Raw genomic sequence first — 23,592 nt, forward strand, 5'->3', positions numbered from 1 at the left:
TTGTCTGCTTAGTATTTAAGACTAATAACTCACACTTTCAGAGATTAGAGGCAGAAACACCACTTTCCTGCAGATGAGCATTTGTAGCACACAGGAGGCAGCTGGCAGGGAGGCCGTCGTCATTCGCTGGATCTCAGGCACTTGATTCTGTGTGCTGTGAGATTGGGAGCAGCAGGAGCAGGCTGGAGGTTGGATATGTGTTTATAAAAACGCAGCTGTTTTCATCACTGTCGCTCAGTGTCTCACCTAAGCACACCGTCTGTTTTTCAGCTCGTCCAGGATTTCAATACCCAGGTGGCCCTGTACCGGGAGCTGGTGATTTCCATTGGGGATGTCTCTGTCACCTGCCCATCTCTGCATGCAGAAATGCACAAAACCCGGACCCGGGGATGTGAGATGGCCTATCAGGCTCACCAGAAGCTAGCAGCAATTTCCGGGTAGGAGCCTGCTCATGTTTAGTTAAATCTGTACTCTTGTGCACATCTCTGTTAAATATTCCATTGAGGAGACTTTCGTCAGCAGCACTGACTTGTGTTTCTGTTTAAGGGATAGAGTTGTATTACCACAGACTCTACCAATTGCTCATATCCTTACTATAGTGCAATTTGGGGTCAAATCCCAGTCCCACGACAAAGATGAGATCTCACTGATTTCATGTGATGTTTTTATATAAGTAAGGAGGATTTTTCTCCGCATCACCAGACAGCTTAAAAAGATGAAGATGACTTTTAACACCAATGTAGCAACAGCTGCCTTCCCAGGCCTTCACTGGGCATACCTAACTGAGGAGTCAGAAACAAGTAATAGCGATACTCAAAACTTGACAAAATTAGAAGAAAAAAGAATCAGGTGAAAATTACGTGAGGGGGGATTACAAAGATCGACTGATATGAAGCTTGTCTTTTCTTTATGCATGTTTGTAAGATGATTTGTTTTGAAATAAGGACTGAAGCTTTCCCAGTGTATATTTTTTCTAATTTATTCTTTGTCTAATACTTTGTGTATTACGACATAAGCACTCCTTTCCATGGCGACAGAATGTATCATCACCTACTTGAGACTGCGCCACAGGAAAGATAAATAAGGATAGAATAACTGTCTTTCAAAAGTGAATTGCTGCTGTTTTCACAAAGGCCAACTATTTGTGGGTCACACACAGCAGATGACGGGGATGTGACATTAACACACCCACCCCTGAGCCTTGTCACTCTGGCCATGCCATGTCAGAGCTTCCTGCTCCCGCTTTACCCAACAGAAACCATTGTGAAATATTTATTTTCAGCAGCTCTGCCCGATCCTCACAGAATTTCTTTCATCAGTTATATGGGAAACCTGTCACAGGTTTAGTGAATATAGGAAGACCGCTGTAACAAACTAGATGATGGAAAAAGACACCAATCAGTCATGTTAGTAGAAGTGTTGATCTCTGCAGAACTAATTTTGTGCTAAGTTTCTTGTGCTGGTGTCACAAACTCTGATTTGTTCCTGAAACACAACAGACACTTTTAAGTTACTAAAGTCTGGGAGAGTTCATTAAAAAACAACAACAAAGTATGCATTAACCTGCACACAGTACCTCAACAGCTATAGCACCGAGAACATGAAAACAACCAAACAGTAATGAAATGGATTTTGTGTACTTTCAGTCTCAACAGAGAGATAAACAAAACATGCATTCAAATAGCAGAATGTTGGTTGAATTTTTTATTTTAATCTCTATTTTTTTATGTTAAAATATAAATGCAGACTCATTTTAAAGCAGAGAGCTTCTTTAAGTAATCATTTCACAGTTGGAAGTCTGTCATATACACAAAGATGTCCTGAAGGTTGTGCAGTTGTTACAAGATTGACATTTAGCTAATCTAAAACTATTTTAAATAACTGTGATAATAATGTGATATCCATAACAACTGGTAGGTGTTAGAAACTCTCTGGAAATGACTTGTTCAGTTTGACAGACATTTTACAAGATGTGTTTCATAGCCTCACCCTCCTACAGTTGAGGAAAGGCATATGAGCCAGTTCCACTTACGTGGCATGTCTGTGAGGAGAGGTGAAGGTGCAGCAGGGGACTCAGTGCAGAACACAAATGGAAGGAGAGGAGTAGTAAATAGAGGAGCAAATCTGTAATTCAGATTGAAGAGCAACATTGTGCATATGACACAGGATCTGGAACTTAATTTAGGGAGAAGAAAATGTAGCAAGAAGAAAAATACTTAGGGACAGAAATGTATTAAATCAGTCACAGTGTTGAACAGCCAGGAGGGCGGTGTGCTGCTCTGAAATCACTGGTAGCCAGCAGATGGGACAAAGGCGTATTTGGTTTGCTACTTTAATTTAAAATGGGCAGCCCTGTGCTCCACAGACCTCTAGATAAAACAACTGATTCCATCTTCCAAAGCTTGTTCAATATAGCCATCCTTGCCTATTGCTTTTCCAGACAGAGATAATTATAACAGTTAACTAATTGTGTTACTGGCTTTAAGATTTCATTATGTATCGGCATTCAGTCAGTAACATTCTTTTGGTCCAAAAGTGACCTGAGCTGTTGCAGGGCACTTGGGTATCTTTCAGGAAGTTGACATCACTTTATTAGATAACGTTAAGGAAAAAAATAATGCTGAGGTGGAGATGGTACATTAGGAACTGCATGGGATGAAAGTCAAGAGGGAGAAAACGCTTTGGCTTGGGATCATGAGTTCTGGTGTCAGAGAAGAGCCGAGGTGTAATTTGAGCAACAGAAGATGCACATTGTAGCTATGTATACATTGATACACTGTCAAAGGAAGTTCAGCAAGGCACATGGAGCAAGTGAAAACTGCACTTAAGTTTTAAACTGGGGGAAAGGAAAGCAAAGGAGAAGATGACGAAAGTAAGGAAGTAGCAAGAAAACACAAAACCTTATGAGACTGGACTAAGTTGGAGCATATCATCCAATGTGGTCCAAATCTGATGGCAGCCAGTAGCAGAGATTTAGGAAAAAAAGAAAAAGAAAAAACAAACAAACAAACAAACAAACAAACAAAAATGTGAAAAGCAGACTGTACATAGAGCATTGCCTTCCCCTGTATACTTACTTATCACTTCCCAGTCAGTAGTTTAGGAATCTCCTGAGTCAAAGGCTGCATCTGAACAATTAGTACCTGACCAATACATGCTCATAGAAGATTTCAGAATTTGTGTACATATGAGGATCTTCTACTTAACACTGAGGATGAACAGTGACATCCGTGCACTGTAATGTGTTTAAAAACATTACAGATCAATTAATCAAAATTAAGTTTGTCTTTATAGCCCTCGTAGCTATCACATGCTCCTTCAAACGTGCTCTGTTACATATTTTGATGGTGGAGTGAGGTGAAATTTTCCCAAAGAGCAGAGTTTATCTGAGTTTGCCAACATTGTGACTTTCAGGGAATAAAGATTAGAAATAGAAATCAATTGAATGAAGATATTCTAGTTCTGGCTAATGATCTTTTAGAAACTAAAGTCAAAGCTCTTCTTTCTGTACTTCTAGGACTTCAGGTCAGTTCTAGCTCACAGTGTTCGTAATTCATACGAGAGATTATTATTTTTTATTTTTAATGATGCTATCTTCTGAGTGCTGTGATCAAGCTCTGATTCCTTCACTTAATTTTCTACTGTATTAAAATATTATAAATTAAGTGTCTTGTCTGAATTATGTTATGCGTCTTGTAGTATCAGAAGTTATTGTGGAATTCAGAGGAAGTATAGCAGCAAGAAATTTATTTCTCAAGATACGCCAAAGGAAGGAGAAAATGTTTGGAACAAGAGGGAGAAGGGAAAAAAAAGTGCAAACCTCTGTTTTGGAATCTTTTTTTGGCTGGTTAATACTCTGATGGCATTTTAGATCAGAATTTGTCAAAAGTTTGGGATGGGAACAGAAATATAACTCAGAACTGCATTTTAAGGCACAATTCTGCACAAGTGTAGACTTCTTAAAATGTCCCCTTCATATTCTCAAGCAGTTGATATGCTTACATAATGCAAGTATTTCTGGGCACACTTGGCGTGCTGAAACTAAAACTAACCACGCCTCTCTGGTAGTCTGATATAAATGTTGACAGTGGCTTTTTCTTGAAGGAAATAGAAGCCTCACATCTGCGCTTTGAGAGGATCATTCAGCAGGTTCTCCTGGAATCACAGCATCACCAAGGGCAGATTGTGCCTGACCAATCTCGTGTCCTTCTATGATGGGTAATGGCATTTGTGGACAAAAGTAGGGCAACTGATGTCATCTGCTTGTACTTCTGCAAGGCCTTTGATGTGGTTCCACTCCAAAACTGTATTTCTAAGTTGGAGATATAAAAATGTGAAGGCTGGACTTTTTGGTGTATAAAGAATTGGTTGGATGGTCACAGCCAGAGAGTTGTGGTCAAAGACTCTGCTTCCAGCTTGATGCTGGTGATGAATGGTTTCACCAGGGATCCATCATGAGACTGATGCTCTTTAACATCTTTAAACATCTTTTTTGCTGATGCAGGCAGTGAGACTGAGTACACCCTCAGCATGTTTGCTAACGACACCAAGATGAGTTGTGCAGAAGATAGGACAGAAGGAAGGGATGCCATTCAGGGGGACCTGGAAAGGCATGAACAGTAGGCCCATATGAATCTAGTGAAGTTCAGAAAGTCATGTTCAGTGAACTGAGATTGTGTCAGGGGAATCCCAAAAACATGGTGCGGACAGAACACTACTTGAATGCAGCCCCGCAGTGAAGAATTCTTGTGTCCTGGTGGACAAAAATCTTGATGCAAACCAGGAGTGTGTGCTTGCAGCCCAGAAGGCCAGCTGCATCATGAGCTGCATCAAAAGTACGGAGGACAGGGAGGGGACTGTCCCCCTCTGCTCTGCCATCATGAGAGCCTATCCAGAATTCTGCATCCAGGTCTGAGATCCTTAGCACAAGAAAGAATGTGGAGCTGTTGGAACAAGTCTGAAATAGGGTCACAAAAATAATCAGAGGGCTGGAGCACCTCTCCTGTGAAGGCAGGCTGAGGGAGCTGTGCTTGTTCATCCTGGAAAAGAGAAAGCTTCAGGAAGATGTTCCACTGCTTAAAAATAATAATCAGAACCTAGTGAACACGGTCCTTAGTGACCTGCTGTAGAGGATTTAAGCTGGGAGGTGGACTAGATGTCCTTTTGTGTCCTCCGAGCCTGGGGCAAAAGTCTCAGTTAATCTCCTCAGGATTTACATTGATGCATTTCTGTTACTTTTACAATACAGTTGTTACATGTAACTTACCCCGAGTTCCTGTGAAGCTGAGGCAGTAGACCTAAAAATAACATTCTGCTTGTATTCCTATCCTTGCAACACACAGAAATGCTTCCGTTGTGCTGCATTAGTAGTTTTAGTTCTTTTCCACTTCTGTATTCTTTTACTGTCAACACTAGATTTCTGATATTTTCCTTAGGCATTAGGGGGTAGGTTCTCAGAAATAATTACTGTTAGATCAGTTCCTAAGGTTGTGTTCAGACACCTTGCTGGCACCCAGTTGTAGCTATATTTTCATTAAAATGTTTGATTTTTTCAAAAATGTTTTGATTTTTTTAAAATAATCTTTAAAATGATTGCTTACTAAAGCACATATGCAAACAAAAAAGGTCTGTTCCAGAGTGTTTTAGAAATCAAGAGGAAAAGAGAACAGGCTTGTAACTTCATGAGAGCTGTATTAAGGACAGGCATAATAGAAACCACGTTAACTGTTTAGCTGCAGATATTAAAGAAAGCACTGCTGACTGGCAGTACAGCTCAGCAGCAGCAGAACATGGAAACACTCAGCTCAACAAGGAAGAATTTTTATAATCATGAATCAAAAATAAGGCGTTAGCAAACAAAGCAACAAACTAGGGCTCATCAGGTATCAACCATGCAGCATGTATGGAGATCTCTGCCCTCCCCAGCTGTGTTTACAATCACTGCTGCTCAACTCCCTCTCTGTGTGTGCTGTGATTAATGCTGATCTCTGGAGATCTGAGTTAAAGGCACTGCCCCTGTGTTCTTCCTCCATTACAGTTAGTGTTCCGACATACAAAGGAAAGTTAAGAGTAAAGGAAATGCTTCAGAGAGGTTGCACAGTGATAATAAGAGTATGACCTGTTGGAAGTATAATTATTAAAAATAACATGATGGCTTGTAAGAAAACTAACTTGGGAATGTTTTGGGAAGGAAGGTCAGATATGGGTGTACAGTTAATTTACTCTGCAGACAAATAAGCACATGGCAAGTCACAACATCTTGCTTCTCTCTCAGAAGAAGTCTTAGCGACTCACAGACACTGCTCTCCTTTCACTCAAAATGCCTCTAAGTTTACAACAAAACCGGTACACCTAAAATAATGGAAAGAAACTGAAAAGCTAAGGCAGTTTTCTATAGAGCTGAGTTAAAGTGGATTCTCTTGTTGAGAATAAGATGTTTACTCAGTTTAAGTAGCAAGAAGAAGAAGATATCATTTAAAACAGATAACTCAAGTTCTAATAGGGAAATCCTTGAAAGCAAACAATGGAGAAAAATAGAAGGTTACTTAGTAAAACCAGGGTTCTCAAAATGTCTAACCTCCACAGCCTCAGTTTTCCTTTGTATCTTTGTCTTTGGTGCTGCACTTTCATAGGCAGTGCAGACTTCAGTAGACAAAGTGTTAATATGTCCCTTTACAGATCTGCCTTTCGTAACTGGGGGCCAGATTCAGTCAAGGGCAGGCATACATAAAATTTCTTTTAGCATTTAATTCCTTGTGCAAAACGACAATTTTGAAAAACCTGAAAGTTCTACATCTGTGGTGACACAAAGTCATGTTATTTTGACAGAGTAGAAGGGGAGCTTAGCACCTTGCTTAAGGGTAAGACTAATCAGCAGGCAGAAGTGGGGCACTCTTCCTTGTTCGGGTTCTGACAGGGTTGATCTCCAAGGCACTAACAGAACATTCTTAGAGCATACTAACACATACTGACAATTCTGGGTTCCTGACTGAACAGAGGCTGCTACCACTTTCTTCTAAACCAAATCTGAAGTTGATTCAACTTACTTTTAGAGCTCTTGTTCTCATCTCAGAACAGCCAGAATTTCAGACTACTGCCAAGAGAAAGTGGGAGGGGAAGGCAGGACAGACATCATCTTCGTCACTCATTTATTTGCAGATAGGCAGGAGCAGAACCCTGTAGCTTTTCCCTTGTGGAGTGACTTTAAACAGAGAGATAACTGCAGGGCAAGGAGGGCACATTGCCATCACCTGCCCAGCTGGGATGGTGCTCCAGGGAGTGATGTGGTGTGGAGGCTTCACTCTGCTTCTGCTTCAGGCGATGCCAGTGTGGGTAAACACTGTAACCTATTTAAGGAAATACCTTGGTAGTAGTGTGAGTCTGCATTCTATGATAGCTCAGGAATCACAGAGCATCCAGCTGTAGATATGCTTGGTTTCGTGGTAATTAAATATTTGAAACCATTATTAAAGCATTAAGTCTCAACTGATCTTAGCATCAAATTAAGCGAACCTTACCAGGAATCATTCCAGTACTGTCAATTAAATAGTGTGCAAATTCATGTTTTAAAACAAAACATATACTGAAGTGTTCCCACTACCACTGGAAGCTGTTTACTCTTTGCTGAATACACTTGCAGGTCTATGTTTAGATCTTTTACATCATTTTTATCCAAAGGAGAAATAGTAGATTCAGTTACCTACACACAAACAATTGATTCAGTGTAGTTTTTTTCTTTTCCCTCCTTTGTTCTATTTTTTTACCTTAATATTCTTGCCTTTATTATGAATACTTTCTGGATGAACAACATTTCTTGCCTGTGGATTTGTCATAAGAATTCATATGCTGTCATATTGTAGTCAAAAGTATTAAAGAAGCCGCCTTCTTGTAGCAGAATAAAACAAGTTTGCATTTAGTGAATGAGCAAAGAAAAGCTGGTGCTTCTTATCTCTACCATGGTAGGAGGGATGGTTGCAAATGAACTGTTGGTAACTTTGCCAGTATGGGAAACTGTTAAATGGCAGAATGCTAAAATGTGCCATGTTTATACAGCAACCTCCAATCACTTCCACAAGTTCTGGGCATTTAATTTATCTGCAGACCTACTAAAATCAGCGTACATGTGGCCTTGCTATTGCTTTTGCATCATTCAATTGGAAATTACTAATGCATCTGTGCATGGCATGTTAATGGAGAATACAGGATGCCCAAGGAAGACTTTGCAGTAGTGTCTCCAAGCAGAAACAGTCATTTCAGAGTGACAAAAATGTAATACCAATTTGCAAAGTGAAACAGAGACTGAAGCAGGATTAAAAATTTTGAAAAGAAAGTAAACTTCCTTATGCTACAATACTGCTTCCTGAACACATTTTAGCAACAGAATGAAAAAAAAAAATAAAATTAAATTTAAAAAAATCTCCTTATATAAATTTAAACCTTCTAGGAAGCTATTTCTTTTTCCTATTTTTTATATGTACATATATATAAAATTTTTTGACACGTTCAGGCTTCCTCAGTCTCTCAGCTGTGATTTTTAACTTAAGCGCTCGTACAGACTGGATCTGTGGAATACATGGTAAGGCTGTGTAAAGTACTTCTATTGTACTACAATGTCTGTTTCAAATGGAAGACTCTTATTTGTACTCAGAGGACTTCTAGAAGCACTTGATGTATGCAGAATCTCAAATATTACCTTATTCTGTGCAGCTTACTAATAATCTGCTTGATGGACTGTTTTCCTTTCAGTTTACACTGCTTCCTGTGCTAACAAAATATTTTCTCTTTGTTTTGATCACAATGGCCCTTAGACTCTTTTTTTTTTTTTTTTTTTTTTTTTTTTTCTGGGGGGGAAATGTGGAAACGCTAAAATTTGTGTCACAAATAGGCAGCATAATGTAGGTTATCCAGGCCATACAAGTGCTTTGTGGAAGGTCCTTTGGAAAATTAATTTTTAAAATTTAAATTGAAAGTAGTTCAAAAAAAACTACTAGTACTACTACTAGTACTACTACTGGTAGGGAAAAAAAAATGGAGAAGTGTCTTAATTCAAAGCAGTCATTTGGCTTCATGTCCTGTGGATGGTCAATAGCAGAAAGCATCAATTGCCTGTGGCAGAGTTCCTTCTAAATCCCATATAGTAGTGGTTTATTATGACTTAGATCCTGCACCAAATACCCAAAGCCATTTTTAAGGATATCTGGGAAATTTGACCCATTTGGGAAAACGTGATTGATGTCAGGACCAATCATAAAAAAACTTCATAAACCATCCCTCAAGAGGTACTTGATAATAGTTGTCAAAGATTCAAGCACTCCCCAGCTATTAAGTGAGCACAGCTTTGAGTTCTCAGCATTAAAATTTTGCAGACTTTTGAAAGATAAAGCTTATAATGCTCCATTATATCCATTAGTCATTAAGGAACATTTTAAAGAACTTGGAAGCTTCAAATCAGGGGACAAGTCCATAGACATTGTGTGTTTCATCTATCCAGATGAGTAGATCTTATTGGTCTCTCCAACCTTAATGATTCTATGATTCTAAAGTTGTAAGAGTCCATATGGAGGTAGATTGGGTTTGCCACATAGGGTAGTGCATTACCATCACCCGCATAAGCCAACCTGTGGCCCCCAAGGTCCAAAAGTCTTGTCACCTCCATCTAATACAGCTGACTTTACCTAAGGACTTTACCAAAGTGGAGTAACTTTGAATAAAATTTCATATAATAGTGCTGCTTTGCTTAATTTCAATAATTAGTTCTACCAAATGATCATAAACAGTTTGTCTACAGGCGGAAAAGTTTGGAGAGACCTGTAATAATTTACTTCTCACTGATATCCAAGTTGACCTGATCGCAGCCTTTCAGTATCTAAAGAAGAGCTACAGGAAAGAAGGGAACAGACTCTTTAGCAGGGTCTGTGGTGGTAGTACAAGGATGAAATTTTTTCAAACATAACGAGAATGTGTATTTAGGTTAATTATGAGGAAAAATTCTTTTAAAGTGAGGTTGGTGAGACACTGGGACAGTGATATAGTGCAAGTCCCTGGAGACTTTCAGGCTGTACCAGGCTGTGAGCAACCTGATCTAGCTGTGGATGTCCCTGTTCATTACAGGGGTGCTGGTCTAGATGACCCCTAAAGATCCCTTCCAACTCTTAAGGATTCTATGATTCTATTTAGACAATAATATTCACTTCTGAAGGAACACTGAATCCCTGAATTCCTCCACATGGAAGAATTTAACCCCCCCAGAGAAGAACCTGGGGGTCCCAGTGGATGAAAAACTGAACATGAGCCAGCAGTGTGCTCTTGCAGCTCAGACAGCCAATGGTGTCCTGGGCTCCATCAGAAGAGGGGTAACCAGCAGGGACAGGGAGGTGATTGTCTCTCTACTCTGCTCTCACGAGGCCCTCACTGTAGTACTGCATCCAGTCCTGTGGCTCCCAGTACAGGAGAGATTTGGAGCTGTTGGAGAAGGTCCAGAGGAGGACCATGAAGAGGGCTGGAACACCTCCCCTCTGATGACAGGCTGAGGGAGCTGGACTTGTTCAACCTGGAGAAGAGATGACAGTTACGAGACCTCATTTCAGTCTTGCAGTATCTAGGAGGGGATTATAAACAGGAGGAGAATCAACTTTTTACAAGGATAGACAGTGACAGGATGAGGCAGAATGGTTTTGAGGTCAATGAGGGAAGGTTTAGATTGGATATCAGGGGAAAACTATTCACAGAGAGAGTGGTGAGGTGCTGTCACAGGCTGCCCAGAGAGGCTGTGAATGCCCCATCCTTGGAGGCTGGATGGGGCCCTGGGCAGTACGAGATCTGGAGGTTGGTGGCCCTGCCTGTGGCAAAGGAGTTGTAACATGATGATCCTTGAGGTACCTTCCATCCCAAGACATTCTGTGATTCTGTGTGGAAAAAAAATGGTACCCATTAACATTCATCTATGTTTTCTGAATGCCTCCGGAGACCAAACATTGGATGTGAGCACAGTGAGGTGGTAGATGGTGCTTTTCAGCAGTGAACAGTGACAGTGGGTCATCTCCAATGGTGAACATTTTTATGAGTGCAGCATGCAGGCTTTTGTTCATCTCAGGTGAAAGTGTGCAACTAATGGTGGTGACTGTGTTAAGAATGTGTGTTTTGTAGCTGAAAATTTGCTTTACTGAGTAGTGTTTTTGTGTTCTTTGTATCAGTTGTAGTTTCCATGGAAATAAATAGGAGGCAACCTGCATTCATGTACAGCTCTTAACAAGTGTTTGATACGTACTTGTTCTCTTGCTAGCATGATGTCAGTGATGTGGAAGAATCATAAGGTGAAAGAGCAATTAACAAATATATTTTAAAGGCAAAGGTGCTGCATCTGTAGTAATCATCTCACATAGTGAATTTCAAAAGAATTTTAAAATTTAAAGTAAAAAAAAAATATAAAGACTTAAAAAAATAAATAAATAACCCTCAATTTTTTTGTGGGGAATATTTCTGAAATGGGAGGGTGAACCATGTAGACCAGACCATACATGGCTGTTGGTGTATAAGGTAATGGTATAAGATAATGTCTGTGGAAGTAAGAACATTTTTCTTAAATGAATTTTTAAAAAAATAAAGGGCAAAACAAAACAAAGCAAAAAAGTATAGGGGGGGGGGGGGGAGGGGGAGGAAGGCGGGGGATATTTCCTATATTTCCTGGTGTTATTGTTCTACCTAAAATACTTGAGCTTGGAAATACCCAACCTTCTGTAAACTTCTGTAAGTTTGGGGGTTAGAAATGTCTCTATGATAAGAGATAATGCATTGAGTCTTTGCTCTACTTGTTCTGTCATATAACCAGAACAAATCCTACTTCTCCAGCTAACCAAAATCTGATCATGTTTCTTCTTTTACTGAAAAAACATTAGAGAGTAACTGCTTCAAAACAACAGCTTAATAAAAACAACATATCAACTATTATTAGGTGTACTAGAAAGAGCTAGCCTTGTCCTTGCTCTGACTGGGCTGAGATGCTGTGCAGTGCTTGCATCACATTATTGCAGCACATTAGTAGAACAAAAAAACAACATATGATACTGAAACTGGCAGCAGTATGCATGAAATACACGTATTTTGGAAGAAAAATAATAACCCCAGCAGATGGGAGGAACATAAATAAGAGTGTTTTCTCAAGATCTGTACAAAGGAAAACATACTCAACTGACTTTTCTACTTACACTTGAAAGCATGAATGGCTATCTTATAAAAAAAGTAAGTGATATGCTTAAGATAGAAAAGCAGAGGCAGGTTCAGTTGCACTTGAATCATAATCAGAAGGGCCTCTGGCTGCTTGCCCTCAGTATCTAAAGAAATTAAGCATTTATTTTCTGCAGTATTTTTCACACCATTTGTTCTAGAAGATCTGTAATCTCTGAGGTTGATCTTAGGGCATTTTTTTGCAGCTGCTATATATTTCTAAACTGCAGTCTCTATGATACTAAATTAAAAGGGAGTCCGTACTCTCTATCCAATAGTATTGGTGGACAATGATTTCACATAGCTTATTTTCTGTACCCATATTTTTATGGGAGGTACATATGGGGCATAAGGCAGATGTGATCGATTCATTTTCACTTTTGATTCGCTAAGGGCTTATTTTCTTTTAATTGAAGTGATACACCCAAAATGCATATTCCTTGTTATAAATGTAGACAGTTCGTCTCACAGTACTCTTCCACTACTGTTATTGTTCATTAAAATGATACTCTGACTAATAGCTAAGCATGTCATTTGTCAACACTATACCTTTCCCAAAAGGTATATGAAATGCTTTTGATAATTTAGCTTTTTTTTTTTTTTAACCCCAGGTAATATCTTCACACACATTTTTAAATGTTGATAGTAATAGCAAAGTACTTCTCTGCAGCAGTTACATGGTTTGCTTTGTGACTAAAGCCTTTCAGTTAAATTCAGATTTAGAGCAGAAGCTTTGTTTGGTTCTAGCAATCTTAAATTTCACTGATTTCAATGGAACTGTGGATGCTGGACATCAGTAGCAATTCAGAAAAGCCTGAAAGTGTTTGCCAGTTCTAATAAACATCTTGGCTGTAGAATAAAATCATCTGTCAAATATTTTGGAAACAAACAAACAAACAAACAAACAAAAGTTTCTTTGGAGTTGAAAAAACATAAAGTATTTTCATTCTTTACCTTTTTCTTTACCTTCTCTCCCTTTAAGAAGATACCTTTCAAACATGCGTTCTTGTATCTTAAAATGCTTATTCCAAGTGTTGCATTCACCTTTCCTACAAGAGGTAGAAAATATAATGATTGGTATGAGAGCTCCCTCTATAGGTTTTACTTTAATATCTGATTAGGAAAATAGAAATTCCACTCCTTGACGGTACTTCTCAAACACTTTCAGTTGAATAGCTTTATCAAATTATGAAAGTTTGCATTTTATAAAAAGAAAAATATCAGTTTTACTAGAGGTCAAAATATAAAAGAAATATAATAGTATTAAAGATCTATTTTAGTTATATTTACAAAGAAGTTGCTTATGATTTGAATAGAAGTCTAATGAACCACATAAATGAAGTTACTAGTTTATGAATAAATAAATTAGCATTTTCTTTCTTTGTAACTACTTTTAATGCATGTAGATATCAGAGCTGTCAAATTGCAGAGGTGTGGCTATTGTAGTAATGTGAATTTCCCAGAGTTCTGCACTATGGCACTGTGGCAGTATCATATTCAAGTGATTACAGCAGAAATTCCTAGTAAGGAAGGGGCAAATTATTAGAAAATATTTCATAACCATAATTTGGCTGAGGGAAAATTTTAAATAAGAAAATTTAAGCCACTTTTCTTAGATAATTAACAGGTTTTTCTACATCTATTAAGTAATATTACAGACCTCATGAAAGGAAGTACGGTTGTTTAGTGTGGGAATAGAAGAAGAACTGTACAGAGCAGCAGCTGTGGAGCAAGATAAACAGCATGAGAACCAAGGACACATCTAGAAGAAGACAGAACAGTTTGTGGCTCTGATTGGATAAGGGCCCGCGTGAACAGTTGAAGAAGTGTTTGTGGGATGCTCTGTTGACATGCTGGGGCGAATGGGAAAGATAGAAAACTTGTGAATCTATTTAAGTGATGTGAGAACTTGTAATAAACAATTTGGATCGCTCACATCTGAGTCCATGCATCAGGTGCAGCAGTTTAGAGTACTGAGGTAGCCGTATTGCTTTCCTTCATACAGAAACTTTATTATTAAGAAGAATTCCAGCGCTTCCTTCGCTTCCAAAAAAAAGAAAGACTTGCTTTGTGTGAAAGAACCCATTCTCTTGGTTCTATCTAAAAATTCAAGCTGACAGTGTTCTAGTGAAGACTGACTTGGAGTGAAGCCTGCTGTAGTTATTAAACAATTTGCCATCTTATATGTGCCTTACTCTAGGTGCAAAATACTTTTTTAGAGAAAGACATGTGTCTTGGAGCTTCACTGATGAGTCAACAGGCTGTCTCTTGGTAGAAGCTTTCCATATAGTCACCCTTTGGTTCCTCCCCAACAGAAGCCATTTATTCATTGTGTTCATCCTGACGGGATGCAACCCTCTCAGGGAAAGTAGTTCCAAGAAGCCACTGCCTGTGCAAATGCTGTATCAGTACCTGTTTGTCTTACCTGTGTGTACAGGGAGAAGCCAACCATTTTCTGTTCCATGGTGTATACAGGAAGTGAGCACAATTCCTATTCTTGTGACAGCTGTGCTTGGATGCCAGTGTTGAGGCTGCTGGCTCATGGGCAGGTGCTCAGTGCTGCACTAGTTCTTGTATGGCACCTAAGGTTATTAAACAGTGACAACACAATTTATCACAGCAGTTGTATGAGATTTCTTTTGAATATTTAAGTGGTCTTCATCAAGAAAACAGCTGGACTGACTGCAAACGTGGCGAGTTTTGGAATAATAATACAGTTTTTCAAGGACTTGTCTATGTACATAAATACCAATTGGTATATAGCTATTTAATAATCTATAATCAGTATTCTAAAAATTATGCCCCCTATTCAACATTTCTCACATCCTGAACATAGAGGAGTACGAAATTACTGAAAGGTTAAATTGATGGTACTTCAAGAGGACGGTTTATACTCACAACACAAACATATATCAGGGATTATAAAAGGAATCTTTACGTGAGTTGGCATCTGAGCATGTGGCTTTCAGAGTTGAAAATGAGGCTTATATACATGCAAAGGAGAAAATAGTTCAGTTGGAAATTAATGGAATGCTTGTGGTCAGTATTGCAGTTAGACACTTCTTAACCAGTTTGAGGCTGTTAGTGAAGGTAGTAGCCTAGAAATATTTTAAAATATTTTTCTTGGGGTCACTGCTGTTACTCTGATTTGCAAATGGGAGAAAAATTTTGCCAGCATTTCAGTTACAGACATTCTATGCTCTTGGGAAAAAAAAAAAAAAAAAAAAAAGAAAAATAAAAAAAAAGTGATATGAAAATGTATATATCAAAGGTGCCTCCACTTTATATTTTTATGCTTTTCAGAAATTTGAGTTTACAGAAGAATATATAAGATGTACAATAACAAAATGTCAATTAAAATAACGTATTAGCGTGTCTCCCAATTACTGTTGCAGCTCATCTGTAAACAGGAAGCCACTGATAAATTCAAACTGACTTACAAACCAATCTTCTCATATGTACGCTAGATTCTTAGTGTGCACAGTTAAAAATTCTGCCAGTAAGGCTGAAGAAGTTTTAAAGAAAAGTGGTCACCATTTTTGCTTCTTAGGAACTAAACAGCAGGGTGAGGTGCATTCTGTATTCTTATACATATGCTCAAACCCTCAATCTCATTCCCAGTGACAAGGAAAAGGGAGAAATCCCTTGAAAACCATAAGGAAAGCTCTCACAATGACAATGACTCATAACAAATCTTAAGAATTTCTTAGCATTACAAACAACATAGAGAAAAACAGAATAATCCAGTTTTATCTAAATCTTCCTCAAGAGATTTACTGTCTTCTCATCTTGTAAGTTTCCATACTTCTGGTAACGATAATCTTGTGATTAAGGAGTTGTTTTCAGGAGAAATAGCTTCAATCAGATAAGAGAGAAGAGTGTGTCTGTTGTCCTGTGTCTACTTATGAAAGTGCTGTTGTCACTGAACAGGAAAAGGTCATTGTTGACATTTGTGGTGGCTTTATTTTGCATGGGTTCCACTTTGTACAGAGAACATTGTGAGGCAGTACTCTGCAGGTGGAGCATGTAAATAAATGTCTCACTTGCTCATTACTAGTTGTTTAAATGCTTATGCTTAGGATTGAAAATCCTTCTCAGAAAGATAAGTTTAGGCATTCTGGAAATCTGGACTCTTGAACATGCTTCTCTGTGTACTGGGATATTGGCTGTCAAAGGGTTCAGTTATTAGGTGAAATGAGCAGTAGCTAAATTTTGGATCTGGATGTTGATTATGGCAAGTACATTGAACTCCGCATGATTTGTAACTCCATTACTGGTAAGGGTAGCTCAAAGGAAATTACTGTATAACAGTAATTCCATTTGATGGGGGAAAACAATTGCATACAAATGTAATGCAGTGATTCCATGGTTCTGAACTGGAAAACTGTGTTCAATGCACATGTAAGAAAAATGCAGAACAAATCAAAATAATAAAAGCCCCCACAAGGCCATTTATTATCTAAATATCTATTGTATTCTTCTTAGTTATCAGAGAAAGAAAAACAAGTACATATAACCTGAAGTTTAGAAGTTAAAACATTATTCCAGAGGAAGAAAACATGGTGTGTTCTGCTTTTGAGGTATTTTGCTAGATGTTTGTGTTTTAATTGGTTAGACAAATTCTAAGAAGTTACATGTACTCCTCAGACTGCATCTTACATCAAACATCAGAATCCCACTCTAATATGAGAGACATCCAGATTTGTGGCAACTCTTTTACAGAAAATGATGGAATTCATTGGGAATCATAAATACTAAATGAAGGACTAGATAAAGGATTTGAATATGCTTGTGTCATTCAGAAATAACAGCATTCTTCAGAAGAATTACCCCTGATTTATATTAAAACAAATTGAATTTAAATCTGAGCTGTAAGTGTTTTATCTTCTTTGGTTAATACCAATATAATTACAGTAGAAACTGCTATTGCCATCTGCCCATTTGAAAAGAATTGCTGTTAAATGTATGGTTGTTGCATATGCAGAGAACTGCCCATTTCTCATCAGCTAAGTGATTACAGATGAAATGAGTGCAATTCGTGTAATATGTATGCCGCTTAAAAATGAAAGAAACAGCAAACACAACTGCAGAGACTGTTGAGATTTAATCTTGTTAAACTGGTGAAAGCACTATGGATTAATGCAAGATTAGAAGTAGTATCAAATATCGTAATATACCTAGTACAACTTCTAAATGTGTGAGGTGTCTGAAATTAGGTACCGCTTTTAAGAATTACATAGTTTATCTCAGGGTAATTTTGTGTACATTTCTGTGTGTTGTATTGCTGTTGTTCTAAGCATAATTTTCAGTTTCAGAATTAGCATTCTATATTGTTAAACTATTGTTTTTGCAGTTGCTGAAAATACTCACATTCACATCCTTTGAAAATAATGTGAGATTTGAACAAGAATCCATTTCTAGCAAATGCACACTTTTTTAATATGCACTATGACTTGACTGGGAATGAACAAAAAACAGTGTCAGGCGGTGAATTTTTCAGGAAAAATATTCAGGGACTAAAGACTGTCAAGTATTTTCAGAGCTGGACTCCCTAAGAATAGGAAAAAAATAGTAGAGCAATCATCTGAAAACATATCTTCTAAGTATCAGTGGGGAGGGAGGGATTGCTTTCTTGTTCTGCTCCAATAGTTTTATTCTGTATCAACACTAAGAGGCAAAAAATACTACTGCACATATGGTTCAATTTTTATGCAAATACAGATGTCAGTTTAGATGCAGAAAATTGGATGTGACTGAAAAGAATTGCTCATATTATAGTCTATCCAAAGAAAGTAAAGCCCCTTGGACGGACAGGTTTATTATTGTGTTTACAGTCCTGAAGCAACACAATCCACAGTAACTGCAATATGTGCTCACTGTTTCCTACCTTTTTGATGAGTTCTGCTTATAACAGACCAGGAATTGGGACCCACCTTTGTCCCTCTTTACTAAGCCCAGTATGATTTCTTTTCAGTTCTGTCTTTCCCAGCCTTTTCACTTTTTTTCTATTTTGGCTGCATCTTTTGCTTGAGTAAGCATTCTTCAGCATTTTTACCACTACTGTGATTCTTAACAATTTTCATTACCATGTACAAACATCAGTAGTGTTCTTTGATAGGCTTTGGAAGTGCAAAAATTGTTTCTGGCCAATTCTTGAAACCTTCACAATCCCATTTGGTTTCTGATGTCACTGGAATGAATAGTAATTCTTGAGGAAAACCACATGGTTTCTCTCTCATTATTGAAAGGTTATGAAAAGTCCTTGCATAAAATGTTCCTTAGAGCAATCTCCCTTCTCCTGCCCACTGAGCCAGAGGCATAGAGTTAATCTGAGGCCCATCTTAGATTGGCTTCTTCTGTTTTCTTACTCCAGAATATATCTGAGCATTTTCTTTGTTAGTGTCTCTGAAATCAGTGGCAGATGGAGCATTCTTTCTAATCCATTTATGGTTTCCTTTGTTAGGAATAATCATAAATCTCAAATACATGAGTTAACGTGTTTTAGTATGCAGTATTCATTTGGATTGAACTACTGTAAAATTCTATCTGCACAAACTGATAGGATTGTCTTTAAAACAGAGGTTCTAAGACTTATAAGATTTCTTGACAAAAGATTTGGACTTAACATTTTAACTGGATCATATATCTCAGTATAAATAATGATTTCTTACCTTTAATGAGAAATAACCTATTTTACTACTTGGGGTAGACCTTGCCTGATGAAGTTCTCAAAGACTCTGGTCTTGATTTGTGTTAAGAAATTATTTAAACATAGCAGCCTAGTCTAGCATTGCTGCAAATAACTTATCAGGTGAGTTGCTTTGGTTCCCATGAGGAAATCTGAGCGTATAATTTTATTTTGTATTCAGGAGCATTTTTTGAAGTACCAGTTTAATCATAGGATATTAAATCAGTGTAAAGAATGCCAGCACTCTTTCTATTGTGAAAGCATCATTTATCATTTCACAATGTCTGAAGATGAAATGGACAAAATCCTGACTCTTCCAGCTTACCACTTACTGCCCTCTTGAAAGTACTTTGGGATGGGCATTGAAAACCTATGTATCATGGTATAGCTGAGCAGATGACTTCTTTAGCACTTACAGAAACGAATGAGTTTAAAAAGCAGTATGTTACACCAATGAGGCATTCTCAGCATGAAATTTAACGTGAAATTTTACAGCTATGTTTAAGAATTGTATCCTGAATCTGGGTAAATTATTTTCAGTGTCCAAAGCAATTAATTGGAGGAATGAGATTACAGTTGCAGAATAGTTAGTATGGAAAAACCCTAAAACACAGCTTTTGTGAAACAAATCCCTAACTTCCCGTCCTCCTCACACTGTTGTAGCATTACATGACTGATATTATAAGCACTGGGGAAAAAAGAAAATTCAGGCAGAATCTGTAGAACGTAATGGACTAAAATTGCTTAGTTTCTGATTGGGGTTGATTGTGCCTGATCCAGCATCCTTAACCTCAACTGTGACTGTAAAAATGGCACTGCAGTTTCCTTGTGCAGCTGCATCAGTATCAAGGATAACTGAATGGATGGCAAAGAAGTATTTTGGCACTACAAGAAAATATTTCATCAAAGATTAAAAAGAGAGAAACTGCTCACATATTTGGCAGTGAGTAACTTTTATAGAAATCCAGAGAAGAAAGTAAGGACTATGCAGTCCTAGCAAAGACAGCCTAGTTGAGGTATTTTATGTTCAGGGCTTTGTAGAGCTAAAGAATTCATAGAATCACAGAGTGGCTTGTGTTCAAAGGGACCCTAAAATCATTTAACTGCAACCCTCATGCCTAGGGCAGGAACACCTTCCATGGTGTCATGTTGCTAAAAAGTTTTAAATACAGTTCAGTAGAAATTGCTTTTTTCATCATATTATTAGTAATTTCTGAAGCAGATTAAGATATGCTTACTTGCAACAGTAGAGGGGTGTATCTGATGACCCTCAGGTTCTTCCAGTCATGCACTTAACAAAAACTTTTTCCTTTTTTATTGCAGCCCAGAAGATGGTGAAATTCATCCTGAAATCTGTAGACTGTATATCCAGTTGCAGTGTTGCCTAGAAATGTACACAACAGAAATGCTCAAGTCCATATGTCTGCTAGGATCCCTTCAGTTTCATCGGAAAGGTATTAAATTACACAATTACACAAGCATTGATTTAAACACAAGAACAGTCTTTCAGGAGTTCTTGGGTGAACGTTCTTGGGTGAAAGACAAAGCACTAAACTGTAGAAGGAGCTATGCCTCTGAAACTTTTTAGATACTTCCATTTCATTATCATCATTCAGTGAATCATGTCAGGCATGAATCCCCAGTGTGCCTGTAGTCTTGAAGTCTGAATTTGTTTTTATTAGAGTGGTCCCAAACCAGAAAGTTTTCACTGCAATTGATTCAGTGGAGCCAAGCTATCTTAATCATTAAACTGCTAAATGAAAGATTTTGAAATATAAACTTGCGTATCATGTTTTGTTTGAGATCAGGTTTCAGAACTTGCAGGTATTAGCTTTGTTAGTGTTGCAGTCAGGGTTAGGTTTAGGGTTAGAGCTCTGCAGGGACTATAGCCAGAGTGCCTATTCTATGGTAAGGCTGCAGAGTTCAACATTCAGAAAGTTTGCAGTTGCTAGAATGAAACAGGACCCAGTAGCCTTATTTTGTCTTGTTGCCTGTATTAAGTCTTTAATTATCTGGTCATACACTTTCTTACTTCTTTCCACAGTCCCAAGGTTCCTGACTAACTAATACATGTAAATACTTGGACATTTCATCTTTTTTTTACTCTAATTGTTTTTTATTCTAAAGACAAAATTCCTCTTTTTCTCAGAACTTTCTTGGTAACTCATACGCTGATGGGACTGTCTCCAGTACTGCCTTGAGTGAAGTAGTAGCAATTTTTCTTGTTGTAAATGCAGAACAAAGAGTGATTAAAGAAAAGAGTGGTAATTTAGAATTTGAGATTGCAGCATATGTTATGCGGTGATATGTTTGCTTCTCATCTCGTCTCTGTTTTGCTTTATTTGCCCTCCTCCATCATTTGAGTTGCAATGCTTTGTGCCTTAGGGAGCAATGACAAACACAGATCCTACACTTGTTAATATTTTTTGAAGCATGAATTAAAGTTTCATGGGAAGGAAGATACTTCGAATTAGCTTAAGTGCCTCTGAAGTGTTTACAGAATTCAGCTCTCATTTCTTTACATGTTGTATGTCTACCTTATTGACATCACATGTTACCAATATTGACTATTTTTCTGATTAAATAAACAGTCCTGGCTTAGATGTCAGATATAAGAGGAAATCATTGACATAATTTCTGCCTATGGGAGCTGCTGGATATGATGGTCCTTTTTCTAAACTAATGCTGAGGTTTCCCAATATCCCATGCTGAGAAAACACAGAATTACCTCATTGTTCTTAAGTTTGTTCCAATATACGTTGCTATATCCAGTCACAATTATTTCTTGCCCTTAGATTTTCACATATACCTCATAAAGTAGATGTTGCACTTAAATGTGTAAAAAGAATAAAAGAGCTTTGATGATTCATGTATAGACAGTAATAATGAATTCATTTCCTTGTAAGAAACTGTAAATTATTACCCAGCTTTGTGATATTGAAGCAAGGTACTGACTTTTCTGATTAGAGAAGTAAGCATGTACAACAAATGAAAGGTAAGAGGGGACAGAAATTCTGAAGTTAAAAATGAACTGGAGGTGTTTTCCGGAGTACAAAGCATGCTGTAAAATAAGAAAAGGTACCTTGTATGTGCAAGGTTTGAAAGTAGCCATTTCCACGGAGTTTGAACAAAATAAACCATGTAGTTGTAAGGCAGTATTATTCTTACGGTGCAGAATCACATGAATCTGATATATAGTTTGTAACTTGTTGAGACAAAAGTGTACAGCCATGGAGAGGTAATTCCTGCTGTCAGACTTAGTAGAATTTCTGTGAATAACTATGGGAAGAAGAAGCCGGAGGTTCATTACATTCCCAGAATCTTACACATCCCTGTATGAAGTGGTCTCAAAGTCTTATCCTGTGTCTTTTTCATGTGTTAATATATGAATAGTTTCTCAGAAGAATGTACAAAAATCTTTAATGCTTGTAATGTACATATTATTTATTCTTACCACAAGTGTGCATAGAAGCCCTAGAGAAAATTAAACAGGCCATTCCACTGCTGGTATGAATGTAGCTGAGGCCAGAAGGATACCAACACTCAGATAGTACAGTGGTAGCTATCTGGTAAAATTCTGTGACTACCTGGTTAAACTGGGGAGGAACTGCAGACTACAGACAGGATATACTATGCTTTTAGTATATTCATCTCATTCCCACTATTGTTGAGAATTATTTCATTATAAAATTAGAGAATATAGAGAATTATTCCATTATAGAAGTTTATATGAGACACAGGTGGAGATTAAGGGTAAGCACACAGCATAGCATGACAGAAGCAAACACAGAGGTCAACGCAATTAGCACAACAAGGGAGAGATGAGTGATGTATATACCTTTGCTGAGCTGATCATTTTCTGTCCTCTTCTTTAGCCTGATCCACTTTGTAGCTTCAGAGTTACTTAATTCAGTGAATTTAATTTCACACAAAAGGCAATGGGAAAAGTAAAAATGGGAGGCTGGGAGACAGAAAATAAATCAAGTTTAAGTTAAAATTTCATCAACAATAAAAAGAGCCCCTGTCTAGTGGCACAAACAACCAGTGTATGACGATACCTCTGAAAAGACTATATGCATGATCAAACTCCAACTGAAATTAAGGAAAGTCTCTCCACTGACTGAACTGAAGGTAAAATCTAGGGTTCATGTCCCTATTTTAAGAAAGAATAATACAAAAGACATCTTCCCACATGGTGTATGGATGAGAAGATTAAAGAGCTTTTGTTTCCCTACAGTCTGTACTATGTAGGAGAAATGTTAAGCCTGAGTCATATACGTTATTCCACCAAAGCTTTTGTTATTAGGTGCCTCTTTAACTGTTTTGAAGTGATTGAATAGATGCTCTGAAATTCAAAGAAAGCTTCATGAATTGGTCACAGTACAACAGAAGTATTGTAAAGAGCTCTTTCCATTTGAACAGAAATTTGAGTCATTCATTCTGCTAAATCTGCAAGAGCTTGCCTTTTTGCTAACAAAAAGAATATTACAGTCTCAATAAGTCTGCTCTCAAATTAGGAAAAAGGAATTTTTTCTGTTATTTCATCTGCAACTGTTACTGTTTCTACTGAAACACTTTTCCCATCCCTGAAGGATGCATTTATGGACAGGATTGTTCTTGACAGTATTGTCGCCAGAAGTCAGGGGAGTTTCAACGCAGCAATTCCAAATAACAGCAGAATT

General features: G+C 37.7%; 1 protein-coding gene across 1 annotated transcript in view; it reads left to right on the forward strand.

Moving 5' to 3' along the window:
- The window catches only part of RGS7BP (regulator of G protein signaling 7 binding protein), a 33,900-nt gene that overhangs the window by 2,495 nt on the left and 7,813 nt on the right, over window positions 1–23,592 (forward strand). Inside the window, exons 2-3 of the mRNA XM_072359600.1 lie at window positions 271–437; window positions 20,234–20,364. Coding sequence (XP_072215701.1) covers window positions 271–437; window positions 20,234–20,364 — 298 coding nt within the window. The remainder of the gene's footprint in view (window positions 1–270; window positions 438–20,233; window positions 20,365–23,592) is intronic.

The sequence above is a fragment of the Excalfactoria chinensis genome, chromosome Z (genome assembly GCF_039878825.1).
Source record: "Excalfactoria chinensis isolate bCotChi1 chromosome Z, bCotChi1.hap2, whole genome shotgun sequence".
Classification (NCBI taxonomy): domain Eukaryota; kingdom Metazoa; phylum Chordata; class Aves; order Galliformes; family Phasianidae; genus Excalfactoria; species Excalfactoria chinensis.